This window comes from Carlito syrichta, unplaced genomic scaffold, assembly GCF_000164805.1.
Source record: "Carlito syrichta isolate Samal-C Ts95f unplaced genomic scaffold, Tarsius_syrichta-2.0.1 Scaffold301538, whole genome shotgun sequence".
In the NCBI taxonomy this organism is placed as follows: domain Eukaryota; kingdom Metazoa; phylum Chordata; class Mammalia; order Primates; family Tarsiidae; genus Carlito; species Carlito syrichta.
Window position 1 is genome coordinate 349,722 of NW_007245634.1, and position 14,415 is coordinate 364,136.

At 38.1% G+C, this 14,415-nt stretch overlaps 1 protein-coding gene across 1 annotated transcript in view; it reads left to right on the plus strand.

The window, feature by feature from the left end:
- Positions 1-1,560: 1,560 nt before the first annotated feature.
- HPGDS (hematopoietic prostaglandin D synthase) overlaps positions 1,561-14,415 on the plus strand; it is a 28,327-nt gene continuing 15,472 nt past the window's right edge. The window contains exons 1-2 of the mRNA XM_008054827.2: positions 1,561-1,699; positions 12,775-12,867. Of these exons, the coding sequence (XP_008053018.1) occupies positions 1,567-1,699; positions 12,775-12,867 (226 nt within the window). The 5' untranslated portion in view covers positions 1,561-1,566. The remainder of the gene's footprint in view (positions 1,700-12,774; positions 12,868-14,415) is intronic.

Genomic DNA, 14,415 nt, shown 5'->3' on the forward strand with positions numbered 1-14,415 from the left:
CCCCTTTAAGTGAATAATTGTCATTATTTGTTTTTGTTCATTTAATTACTATAATTATTATTTATATTTAGTGTGCTGTATTTGTAGTGATCATTCTTGACTGTAGAAGAAAAGATCAAAAGTATATCACCAATGCTAATAATTATTAAGTTTTAGCATTGTTTTTATACCTTACATGCATTACTTCATTAATCTCCAAATCCATGTTAGTCTCTATTTATAAAAAACCAGTTTTAAAATTCAGGGAGATTTTGTTAGCTAACCCAGAGATATATAGCAACTAAGCGAAAGAACTGAATTTCGAATAAAAATGTTTCTTTCTCATTTGCTTGATCATTATAAAATTATAATACATTCCACTATAAGTGCTTAAAATCATTAACTGTTTATAAATAATCAAAACAAAATGATACAAATCACAGAAAACTCACACAAGCAAAATGACCTAAATAATATAGCCAGTATTGGCAAACTTTTCTCTTTTCTTTGAGTTGGGGGTCTCACTCTGTTCCCCAGGATAGAGCACAGCGGCATGATCATGGCTCACTGCAGTCTTGAATTCCTGGGCTCAAGTGATCCTCCTGCCTCAGTCTCCTGAGTAGCTGGGGCTACAGGCATGCACCATCATGTCTGACTAATTTTTTGATTTTGTTGTTGTTGTTGTACAGATGAGGTCTTGCTACGTTGTCTAGGCTGTCTCGAATCCCTGGGCTCAAGCAATCCTCCCACCTCAGCCTCCCAATTTGTTGGGATTATAAGTATGAGCCACTGTGCCCAGCCAGTATTAGCAAACTTTTTGAAATGTGAGGGATGTTTACTTTCTTCCTCTTCAAAATAAATGAAGGAAGATTGTACCGTTGCTGGAGAGGTCTCAAGATGGGGTATGCCAATGTGTGCAAGTAACCTAATAAAACCCAGCAGTATGGATGCAGTAAGGGAGAACAGGGAACAACATTTCTCCAAGTCTTTGAATCCTAGGAGGAGAAGACTCAGGTGAGGAAAGAGAGAGATGGACAAGTTGGCATGGTATTCTCATTCCTCTTGTATGTGCCCTGCCCTTGGCTGTCCTTACCTGGCTGTCCTTGAAAATTCTGAGGTATTGTCAGAATTTCTGTCATATTCTGAGTTATGTCATCGGAGCAAACAAATAGACAAAATGTCAATCAATACACATCACACGTGACTAAAAGCAGAGCAAAAACATCTTGAAATGGAAAGATTTTTTTTATTCCATCCTCTGAAGGTTGGTGTGTAGATACCCTCTTAATCTGAATATTTTTATAAATTAACTTTGAATTTGGTTTTTTCACTGGAGTGTTCCAACCAATGCTGAGAGAGAGAGAGGAGGGAGAAAGGGAGAGAGAGAGACGATTTTGTTTCTATCAAGTTTTCCCATATGTTATTAAATAGTGCTTTATAATTTTGGTTTTGAAATATGCTGTAATATTTCCAATTATCTCAAGCAATGTAATAAAATTTTCAAAAAATTCCCCAAGGAAAAAGATTGAGATATTTCTAGAGGGCTGTTAAAATAATTCCTCCTTTTTCTCTTTCCAGAACCGCACCATGCCAAACTACAAACTGACATATTTTAATATGAGGGGGAGAGCAGAAATTATTCGTTACATATTTGCTTATTTGGACATAGAGTATGAAGACCACAGAATAGAACAAGCTGACTGGCCTAAGATCAAATCAAGTAAGTAGCACAAATAATAGTTCATGAAAAAGTAGGGAAAATAGACTTTCAGAACTTTTTTCCTCAGGGAAATGAAAAAATAAAGATTTTTGAAGCTCATGTAGCTTTAAATTGAGAAGCAGCCATTCAGGCAAACTAAATAAATGCTATGCACCCTGGCACATTTCCTGTTAGAGATGAAAACACAAACCCCGCAGAAAGAAGATATAAAGATAAGCCAGCATAAAGCTTTATCAGAAGAGTTCAAATGGACATGAGACATATTATTGTTTCCATTTTACAGCTAAGATAACTAATTAGCACAGAGTTTAGGGAATTTTTCCAGTTTCTCAACCCTAGCAAGTAGAGCTGAGTTTCAAACCTAGGTCAAGTCTTTTTTTTTTTTTTTTTGAGTTGGAGTCTCACCCTCTCGCCCAGACTGGAGTGCAGTGGCATACTCACGGCCACTCTAGCATCGACCTGCTGGACTCATGTGATCCTTCTGCCTCAGTCTTCCAAACAGCTGGAACTACAGGCACATGCCACCACACCTGGCTAATTTTAAAAAATTTATTGTAGAGATGAGGTCTCACCATGTTGCCCAGGCTGTTCTTGAACTCTTGGGCTCAGGCAATCTCCTCGCCTCGGCCTCCTGAAGTGCTGGGATTACAGGTTTGAGCCACTGCACCTGGCCTAGGTCACGTTTTAATTAATTTATTTAATTTAATACCAAGCCCAATTTATTGGCACTAGACAATGCCAATAACAATACTATTAATGCCATGATAATCAGTAAATTAACATCGCTACGGACCTTCTGGAAGCATGAGCTCCTTAAAAGTCATTGTTCCTATAATCACTCTTGTTGTTAGCAGAGACCTCTTCTCTGGTGAGATAGAATAACTTACTTCCTATTTTCATGAAGCTTTACCATTACTACCCCATGTTTTTTTCTAATATCAGAATTTGTACATAGGGTTTTAAGACTGTGCGTGAACATAAAATAGGCAAACATTAATTTCATCCACTAATTAATTAGGACAAGATGGACAGAAAGGTGCAGGAATATTACATTGAACAAATTTTGCCTTTTGAGTTCTAAATATAAGGCCGGGCACAGTGGCTCATGCCTGTAATCCCAACACTTTGGGAGGCAGAGGTGGAGGATTACTTGAGTCCAGGGGTTCGATTCCAGCCTGGGCAACTTGGCGAGACTTCATGTCTACAATAAATCAAAAAATTAGCACATGCCCTGTGGTTCTGGCTACTTGGAAAGCTGAGACAGAAGGATCACTTGATCCCAGCAGGTCAAGGGTATGATGGGCGCGAACATGCCACTGCACTCCAACCTGGATGACAGAGTGAGACTCTGATTCCAAAAAAAAAAAAAAAAATGTATAAATGTATTTTATATATATATATATATATAAAATATATATATGTATTATATATATATATATAGTTGGCTGAGTGCCTCATACCCTAGTCTACTTTGACTTTTCTCTTTTATTTTTATATTATTTAATAATAGTAGAGATGGGGTCTCACTATGTTACTTAGGTTAGTCTTGAATGTCTTGGCTCAAGCAATCCTCCTGCCTTAGCCTCCCAAAGCACTGGGATTACAAGCATGAGCCACCAGGCCAGGACTACCTTTACTTTTCATTATGCTATTGAAAATGTAATTTCTGCATTTTCTTACTATTTTCATAGATCTTAGAGTTGGAAGAGATCTTAAAGCTTATGATGGTTAAGATATAGTTTCGAATACTTTAACAAAAATAGACATGACAAAGAATTGTTTTAAAGAGGACAGAAATCTCTTTTAAAGTTTTATTTTAAAGATGTGGGGTACAATTCAGGATTAGGTACTCAAGTGGTAACCCATTGTACAAGTGAAATTTGGGCCTCCCTTTGGTCCCAACTGTGCCTGGTTTGAGATCAGATACTCTTATTGATGTTTTGTGCCCACCCCCAACCCTGTAGTGTCCTGCTACTGCCAATCTGTTTCTTATAGTATTATGATAATTGTTCAGAGTCTGCTTATGCGTGAGAACATGTGGTACTCAGTTCTTTGTTTCTGTGATAGATCACTGAGTATTATAGACTCTAAATCCATCCAAGTTGCTTTGAAGTCTATAATTTAAGTAGGACAGAAATTTTGTTTGCACAAAACCCCAATTGATATCATAATTTTTCTCTATGAAGTTAGCAAAGATTAGGCTTCTTTCCTGTTGATCTCCTACCCCTAGCTGTCTTATTCACACAATGTGAGATACTTCACTCTTTTCCCACATTCTAGCTCATGGGAAGTGTGAAAGAGGGAAGGGACATGCCTCCTTTTAACAGCCCCACCAGAAAGTTGCATATGTCATTTGGGAATAACTTAATCACATGGTCACATATTACTGCAAGAGAAGCTGAGAAATGTTAACTTGATTGTGGATAACATTTGGCCAGCTAAAAATCCAGGGACTTATTAATTCAAGAAGAAGGGAAAGGAAAGAATAGATACTAAGGAAGCAGTTTCTATTGCAAATGTTATTTGGTCTCATCTGCCATACAATTTAGCAATGTCTTCCAGTGTTTGAAACTCTATATATGTCATCCCCTCTGCAAGAATCTGGAACTGAATCTCTTGTCAACACATTTCATCATTGGATATTTATATTAAAAAGTTCTTCTTGACAAAATCTGGTAGATTGTGCATGTGTTTACTTTTTTTCTCTCCTAAAACATTATTCTTCTCCTTTAATAACATTAAAGTACTTTTTTTAAAAAGGCTGGGCCAGACTCGGGGGCTCAGCCTATAATCCCAACACTTTGGAAGGCCAAGGTGAGTGGATTGCCTGAGTCCATGTGTTCGAGACCAGCCTGGGCAACTTGGTGAGCCATTGTCTCTACAATAAATAAAAAATTAGCCAGGCGTGGTAGCGTATGCCTATAATTCTGGCTACTTGGAAGGCTGAGGCTGAAGGATCGCCGGAGCGCGGTGGGTCCACACTGTGATGGCCGTGAGCATGCCACTGCACTCTAGCCTGGGTAACAAAGTGAGACTCCAACTCAAAAAAAAAAAAAAAAGAGAAAGAAAGAAAGAAAAAAAAAACTGAAGTCTGTAAGGACAAAGATATAAAGCTTGAATATGAGTATGACAACACAAAATTCTGGAAGCTAGAACACAGGCCAAAAAATAATAAGGTGACTTGGTAGGCCCATGAGCTCAAACATAAGCCTTGAGGAGAAGAAGGCAAGCTGAATCTCTCACAAATCCTGAAATAGGTTCATGAGTTAGTAGTAGCAGATAACTCTAAAAGCTGAGCTGATAGAGAATTCACTGGAGAATGTGAAGAAGCAGTATGACCATCAGATTCCTTCCTTGCTCTGGAAGAGGCCCAGAGGTTACTCTCGGGAGAGGATAGACCACAGGGTTCTGGGACAACATGCATGACTGAGGACATAATGTTATAATAAAGACGGGATTCAGTGGTAGTCTAGAAACTAAATGGTGAGACCCATAGTCCCTTTCCCCTGCTCTATAATTAGAATGCTGCAACAAGGCTAATATCCCTCAGGCAAAAATTGGAGACATTCTCTCTGGAGAAGCTGACCAGCCCAAGTTACTGAACAGATGGGGGTTTTTCAATGAAATGGCCCAGCCTGATCCATTGACAAGCCCCTCCCATGTATACTGAGCTTATAGGTAGCTTTTATTTCTTTGCCCTTTAAAACAGAAATGGCAAGTCAAAAATCAATAGATGCTTGAGAAAAATCTAATATAAAACAGACCTAAGCAAAGAAGCAGAAACCCCCCCCCCAAAACCCTGAGGAAACCAGGATAATTTAGCAAGGAAACAACTCCAAACATTTAATAAAACTCCTCAGAGAAATAAGAGATATTCTATGCATGAAACAAGAACAGGATGCTACAAAAAGGAATTCAGAGACAAACAGTTCTTGAAAATTAAAAATATGATACAAACAAATCAATAAAATGATAAAAAATAAGGAAGTCCCCCAGAAAATATATCAATAGAACTTAAAAATGGGGTATGAAAGAAGAAAGATAAAGAAAATCAAGGATTAATCAGTTTAGGAGGTTCAACTTCCAATGAAATTCTGGATAAAGAGGACAGAAAACAGAAGGAAAGCAAACTTTTAAAATAATCTCCCTCACACAAAATTGAAATCTGTCTCCTTATGGCTTTCATATATTGGTTTTAGACATCATTTTAATCCATCAAGAACAGGTTACTCCTTCTTTTCCATCCAAATACTTGAAGAATCTTAGTTTCTTTAAAACATCAAGACAGGACAGATGAAGAATAATTTTGTTAGCATTAGAGCTATTGACAATGGAATGTGTTTTCTTGTGAAATAGTAAACTTTCAGTGACTAGAAGTGTTTGAGCCAACCTTGGGATAACTGTCAACAGCTGGGACATTGGGATCCATCTAACAAGAAGACATTTAAGAAGACAAATCTTAAGTCCTTCATTTGGCTCCAGAAAAAAAAAATTGGAGGGTTGATGGAGGTGTCACTTAACAAGAGTACTTCTTTTATTATTATGTTTGAGTCAGAATCTCACTCTGTTGCCTAGGTTGGAGTGCAGTGGCACACTCACAGCCACTGCAACCTTGACCTGCTGGGCTCAGGCAATCCTTCTACCTCAGCCTTTCAAGTAGCTGGAACTACAGGTGTGCACCACCACACCCTGCTAATTTTTTTTATTTATTGTAGAGATGTGGTTTTGCCAAGTTGCCCAGGCTGGTCTCGAACCCGTGAGCACAGGCAATCCTCTCACCTCGGCTTCCCAAAGTGCCGGGATTATAGGCATGAACCACCAAGCCCAGCCAGGAGCTCTTCTTAAAAAGCATTAAGGTATTCAGTTATAGTGAATATGAGGCTTCAATGTTATATGGCTGACAAAATGATCTTGGCAAAATGTCTTAGAATAATGCCTATACTAATAATGTGATGGGGTGATGGTCCCATTTAGTTCTGTGATGGTCTTGTGCCTGAAACAATTTTCTCATAGATACCACACATTAAATGACAGAAATAATATATTAAGAACTTGTTTGGAGGACCCACACTTGCATGACAAAAAAATCCAAACCAGGAGATATAAATGGAACACCTAAGGAAGAAAAGTGAGTTGTTAGTTCTAGTACTGTATTTTACAATTTATTGAAATGAGTCAGTTTTTTTCCCCTATTTGATAGCTGTGCTCTGTTTGAAGATGTCTGTTATGTTCTACTTTTTGTCACCTCTAGGTGAAGAATGTCAAGGTACTTCAACCAATCCTCAAAAAGTGTAGTTTTCAGACTTCTTGCTCTCTTGCTGACTCGTATACTCTTCTCTGGGATTGCTCAATTTTTAATCTTCTTATCTTTCTTAAAACATGACTCTTAAAATTAACAAAATAGCTGAGCAAGGGTTCTGACTTCAGTTTGAATCCCACCTTTACCAAGTATGTGGGCAATTCATATAACTTTTCTTAACTTCATCTCATTTATAAAATAATAGTTAACACCTACTTTATAAAGTTGTCATTAAGTAAAAGGAGACCAAAAGGGCATGTTGACTATTTAGTACAGGCCAGGCTCAGTGACTCAGCCAGTAATCCCAGCACTTTGGGAGGCCAAGGCAAGTGGATTGCCTGAGCTCGCAGGTTCGAGACCAGCCCGGGCAACTTGACGAACCCTTGTCTCTACAATAAATCAAAAATTAGCCGGATGTGGTAGTGCATGCCTGTAGTTCCGGCTACTAGGAAGGCTGAAGTGGAAGGATCGCTGGAGCCCATTAGGTCGATGCAGAGGTGGCCATGAGTGTGCCACTGCACTCCAGCCTGGGCGATAGAGTGAGACTCCAACTCAGGAAAAAAAAAGAGAGAGAGAAAAGTATACATTTAGTACAATGCCTAGCACAAAGGAAGCACCACCTCCACACACCAAAAAAGTTAGGCATATTAATTCTCCCTTGTTTGCATACTTTGCTTCAAATAAGGCATCACAACTAATGTCAACTTTATTTGAGATTTGTTTTGCTCACTGTGGTATCTCAGGCACCAAAAATAGTACTTGGCACACTCTATGTATGACATAAAGATATTCTTATTCCTGATGTGAACTGTGGTTCATCCCGTCCTTTCTCAGGTTTGCATGAAAGATACTTGAAGGAGATACACAAAGTTGATTCCACTAGTTGTGTAAGTCATGAGAGTACAAGTGGCACTTTATTCTAATCCCCCTTTCCAAAATAATTATATGTCCAAAACGAAGGTACTGGTTGGGAAAGTTTGTGATCAATACAAATGGCAAAGTATTATGCAGTCATTAAATAGAGGATGTTACACTGATTTAGAAAAATTTCAAGGCCGGTTTCGGTGGCTCAGCCTGTAATCCCAGCACTTTGAGAGGCCGAAGTGAGTGGATTGCCTGAGCCCACGGGTTAGAGGCCCACCTGGGCAACTTGATGAGACCTCATCTCTACAACAAATCAAAAATTAGCCGGGCATGGTAGCGCACGCCTGTAGTTCCAGTTACTTGAAAGGCTGAGGCGGAAGGATCGACGGAGCCCAGCAGGTCAAGGCTGCGGTGGCCGGGAATGGACATTGCACTTCAGTCTGGGTGCCAGAGTGAGACTCCAACTCAAAAAAAAAAGAAAAATTTCAAAAGCATACTGTGAAGTGAAAAATGTGGTTTGCAGAACATTATATACATTATATCTTTAAATATATATGGAAAATCAATTAAGATATTAAAATGGGTATAACTATGTAGCAGAATTTTATTTACAAATTTAGAATTTTTCTATAGTTTATGCATATTACTTTGTAACAAAAATATAATAGGCTTAGATAAGAAAACATAAGAGTCGGATGCAGTTTAGGTGATTGAACCCAGGAACTCATGACCAGCCTGGGCAAAATAGTCAAAGCTCATCTCTACAAAAAAAAAAATAACTGAACATGGTGGTGTGCACCTGTAGTCTCAGCTACTAAGGTAGTTGAGGTGGAGGGATCATCTGACGCTAGGAAGTTGAGGCTATATGGTGAGCCTTGTACCACTGCACTCCAGCTTGGGTGACAGAGTAAGATCCTGACTTAGGCCGGGCTTGGTAGCTCAGCCTGTAATCCCAGCACTTTGGGAGGCTGAGGTGAGGGGATTGCCTGAGCTTGTGGGTTCGAGACCCACCCGGGCCTCATCTCTACAATAAATCAAAAATTAGCCAGGCGTGGTAGTGCATGCCTATAATTCCAGCTACTTGGAAGGCTGAGGCAGAAGGATGGCCAGAACCCAGCAGGTTGAGGCTGTGGTGACCAGGAGCGTGCCACTGCACTCCAGTCTGGGCATTGGAGTGAGACTCCAACTCAAAAAAAAAAGAAAAAAGATCCTGACTCACAAAAAAGTAAATAAATAAAAGGCCCTCCAAAATTAGGATTTACAGATAGTTAATATGGTATCTTACATGAGTTTGTGTAAAAACGCTCTCTGTGTTACTATAAACTATACTATATGCTATATACTTCATACTTCAAATAGACTCTCATCAAAATGAGTTGGGACTTCACGATAGCTGACTAGAGGTGCCCGACATTCACCTCTTCCATAAGGAAGGTCTAAAAGAGCAAGTAGATAACCACATACCTAATAGAGTGTCTAAGAGAGAACACTGTAATTCAGCATTATAATAGGAAACTTCTGAGGAATGAAAGGAGAGAGAAATGAAGCAGTAAACCCAACTGGAGTTGGTTTGGAGCCAGTAGGAATTCCCTACTTCAAGGAAATGGTAAGAGAGAAATCCCTAGTGGTCCACATTCCCACCAAGGACTCCTACAATTCTAGCTATAGGAAAGCCATACAAAGAAATACAAAGAAATCGGGAAAACAATTCACAATATGAATGAGAAACTTAAAAAAAAAGATTTATAAAAAGGAACCAATCAGAAATCCTGGAACTGAAGCATTCAATAAATGAAATATAAAAATATAGTTGAGAGCTTCAACAATAGATTAGATCAACCAGAAGAAAGGCTTTCTGAACTTGACAACAGATCTTTTTAAATAACCCAATCAGACCAAAAGGGAAAAAATAAAGAAAGAAAGCCTACTTGATATATGGGACACCATGAAGCAATCAAATATCTGAATTTTGGAAATTCAAAGCTAAAGATAACCAATTAACAAAATAACAGCTGAAAACTTCCCAAGTCTAGCAAGAGATCTAGATGTCCAGATGCAGGAAGCTCAGAAATCCCCAGACAGATACAATTCAAGATTTTCTTCATGGCACATTACTATAGTCAAACTGTTAAAAGTCAAAGACAAAGAGAATTCTAAACATATCAGGGAATCTCCATCAGATTATCAGTGGAGTGCTCGGCAGAAATCTTACAGGCCACAAGAGAATGGGATGATATATTCAAAGTTCTGAAGGAAAAAAGCACTGGCAGTCAAAAATATTATACTGAAAGAAATACTATTCTGCCAGGCGTGGTGGCTCACGCTTATAATCCCCAGCACTTTGGGAGGCCAAGGTGAGAGGATTACCTGAGCTTATCAGTTTGAGACCAGCCCGGCAACTTGGTGAGACCTCATCTCTACAATAAATCAAAAAATTAGCCGGGTGTGGTAGTGCATGCCTGTAATTCCAGCTACTTGGAAGGCTGAGGCAGAAGGATCACCTGAACCCAGGAGGTCGAGGCTGCAATAGCTGTGAGCATGCCACTGCACTCCAGCCTGGGTGACAGAGTGTGACTCGAACTCAAAAAAAAAAAAAAAAAAGAAAAAGAAAAAGAAAGAAATATTATTCTGAAAGAAAAAAACACTGGCAGTCAAGAATACTTCAAAAATGAAGGAGAAATACAGTCTTCCTCACACAAACAAAATCTGGGAGAATTCATCAATAGACTTGCCCTACAAGAAATGCTTAAGGATGCCCTTGCAGGGTGTGGTGGCTCATGCCTGTAATCCAAGCATTTTGGGAGCTGGAGGCAAGAGGATTACCTGAGCCCAGGGGTTCGAGACCAGCCTTGGGCAACTTGACAAGATTTCATCTCTACAATAAATAAAAAAATTAGCTGAGCATGGTGGTACACACCTGTAGTTCCAAATACTTGGAAGGCTGAGGTGGAAGGATTGCCTGAGGTCAGTAGGTTGAGGCTGTGGTGGCCATGAGCATGTCATTGTACTCTAGCCTGGGTGACAGAGTGAGACTCCAACTCAAAAAAAAAAGAGGAAGCCCTGCATCTGAAAGTGAAAGGACCACATCTACCATCCTGAAGATACATAAGCATATACAACTTGACTGACTGTGGTGGCTCACACCTGCAATCCCAGCACTTTGGGAAGTGGAGACCAGAGGATTGCCTGAGCCCAGGGGTTCGAGACCAGCCAGGGCAACTTGGCAAGACCTCATCTCTACAATAAATAAAAAAGTTAGCTGGGTATGGTGGTGTGCACCTGTGTTTCCAGCTACTTGGAAGGCTGAGGCGGAAGGATCACCTGAGCCCAGCAGGTTAAGGCTACAGTGACTGTGAGTGTGCCACTGTACTCCAGCCTGGTGACAGGGTAAGACTCCAACTCAAAAAACAAACAAACAAAAGTGTAAAACTCACTGGTAGAGAAGATACACAAATGAGAAAGAGAAAGGATTCTAACCTTATCACTATAAAAAAAGAAAAAAAAAAACCCCAAAACTCCACTAAGTCATAAAGGTAAACAATAGAATAGGAAGAAATGAAAGGATTTACAAGACAGTCAGAAAACAATTAACAAAATGACAGACGTCAATAATAATCTTGAATATAAATGATTTAAATTCGAATTAAAAGATATGAACTAGCTGAAAGGAAAAAAAGATCCAACCATATACTGCAGCCTCACTTCATCTATAAAGACATAGACTAAAAGTAAAGGGATAGAAAAAAATATTCCATGCAAACTGAAAACAAAAGCATGCAGGATAGTTATAGTTATATCAGACAAAATAGATGTTAAGTTAAAAACAAAAAAGCAAAGAAGGTCATTATATAATGACAAAGGGGTCAATTCAGCAAGAAGATATAACAATTGCAAATATATATGCACCAAACACTGGAGCACCTAGATATATAAAGCAAATATTATTAGAACTCAAGTGAGAGAAAGACCTCAATACAATAATAGTTGGAGATGTCAACACTCCACTTTCAGCATTGAGCAGATTGTCTAGACTAAAAACAAAGAAACATCAAACTTAATTGTCATTATGGATCAAATGGATCTAATAAATATTTACAGAACATTGCCACTGAGAAACTATAGAATACCCATTATTTTTCTCCATTCCTTCCATTGTGTTCCAGCACATGCAACATTCTCTAGGGTAAAACATATGTTAAGCCACAAAGCAAGTCTTAATGCATTTAAAAAATCAAAACCATATAGAGTATCTTCTCAAACCACAATGTCAACTTTATTTGAGATTTGTTTTGCTCACTGCAGTATTCCATTCTACAATGAAATAAAACTAGAAATCAATAGCAAGAGGAAGTTTGGAAACTGAACAAATACATGAAAATTAAATAATATGCTCCTAAATGACCAATGAAGAAATTAAGGATGAAATTTTAAAATTTTCTTGATTGTTACACATTGTATTCATGTAACAAAATATCACATGTACCCGATAATATGTACAATTATTATGTATCAACTTTAAAAAGACTATGACTAAATTTCTTACAACTTAGTTTGTAAATCAAAATCTTCATAATCCTCAGACTATATTTTTTATAACAATTAATTTGATCAGTGATTGAGGCCACAAAGTCAATGAAGCTTTAAATGAAAGGTTTTCAAAAGTAAGTATATAAGATAATATATAGTACAGTATATGGCGTCACTGTAAATCTGGGGTTCATAACCAATTATTCACTAACTTCAATGCAGGTTTCTAGCAACTTCTTTAAACTTATTGTCAAATGTTCCTTTAAGAATAAATAAGAATTCCATGACTTTAAAATCATGTTTTGTTTCCACAATTATCAGTAAAAATGGAAGTATTATAACTCCTAATTTTGTTATAAATATTCTTTGCTCATTTTATTTTAAGCTCTTCCATTTGGCAAAATTCCTGTTTTGGAAGCTGATGGACTTACCCTTCACCAGAGCCTAGCAATAGCAAGATACTTGACCAAAGATACAGGTAACATTTATTGTATTTAAGATTTTTGATAAGTTAAAAAGATGATAAACATTTGATATTCATTAAATGACTATTAGAGAACACTATAGTCCAAATAAGAATAGAATTAAATTCTAGAGCTATAAACATATCATCTGTAACAATTTAGCTTTCCATGAGTTCCACTGACAATTAGACAATTTTATTTTGTATTTCCTCCTGCGCTATACTTCTTTGCCCCTCAATCCCTTTTTGGAATTTAGTCGAAAAATTGGACAGGTATGTCTCACCCCCAACTTTTGCTAGTATGGTATTGTAAGTTCTCAGAGAAAATTAATTAGTAGGAAATGCATATGACATATGGAGGCTGAAATTCTTAGACTGTTAAAATCATGTACTCAGTGGTGTCCTTCGTCCCAGTCATGCTGACAAAATAGAAAGGGGGGTTTTCTTTGCCTCCACTGACTGCCATCTAAGGCATCTTTTATGTGGGTAGTTGGCTTCTAGATTATTGTGTTAGCACCTGTACCCATGACATTGATGGCAAACAGCAGAAATTGTTAGTTCTTTGCTTGATGTCCTTTCATTGTCTTCTCTCTCCTCTCATACCTTCTCATACTCTTTTTGAGTCAAAAACTACCAAAGCTTTTTTATCTTAAAGGTCCTTTTTTTCCAATCAATCTGCAGAATCACTATTCTCCCAACCGTATCACACTCCCCTCTCTACTATGATCCAAGCCATAGACATATAGTTGGTTCATAAATAAAATGGGTCATAATTAGTAGACCTCCATTTTTGGAACAACGTATTTTAAAAATACAAAAATATATGTTACACCAACACATGTCAACAAATGAAGTGTTTTTTTTGAAGTTCAAAAGAGATGAAGATTATTTATGATCATGGAACTTAAGCTTTGAAGTGAAAATGATATTTGAGTTGAGTCTGAAAGGCTATTTGGAATTTCAAGAGGAAGACTTGGAACTGGAAAGTGTTTTTTCAAACTTTAAGTGGATCAGGATCTCCAGGAGGCTCATTAAAACACACTTTGCTCAACCTTGACTGAAGAGACCTTAATTCAGTGGACCTTGGGTTGCATTCATAACAATTTCCCAGATGATGCTGTTGCAGGTGGCCCAGGGGTCTCACTTTGAGAATCACTGGACTGAAACAATCCAGCCAGAGATAAAATGGCGTGAGAAAAAGAAACAAACTTCAAATTTGCTGGGTGGAAGAGAATTAGAAAAATAGACTGGATCTGACTAGAAACATCCAGAGTATGGACTTTACTTCTTAAGCAACTGTAGGTTTTTACCTACAAAAGCAGCATAACTACCACTGTGAGTTTGGAAAGATTATTGTGATCCTACTTTGTATTTGATTGGCATGATTGCCAGGAAGCACATTAGGAGGTTGCTGAAATAGTCCAGAATGCACCGGGCACAGTGGTTCACGCCTGTAATCCCAGTACTTTGGGAAGCCCAGGCAAGACTGCTTGAGCCCCAGAGTTCGAGACCAGTCTGGGTAACATAAACATTGTCTCTACCAAAAAAAAAAGAAAAAAGAAA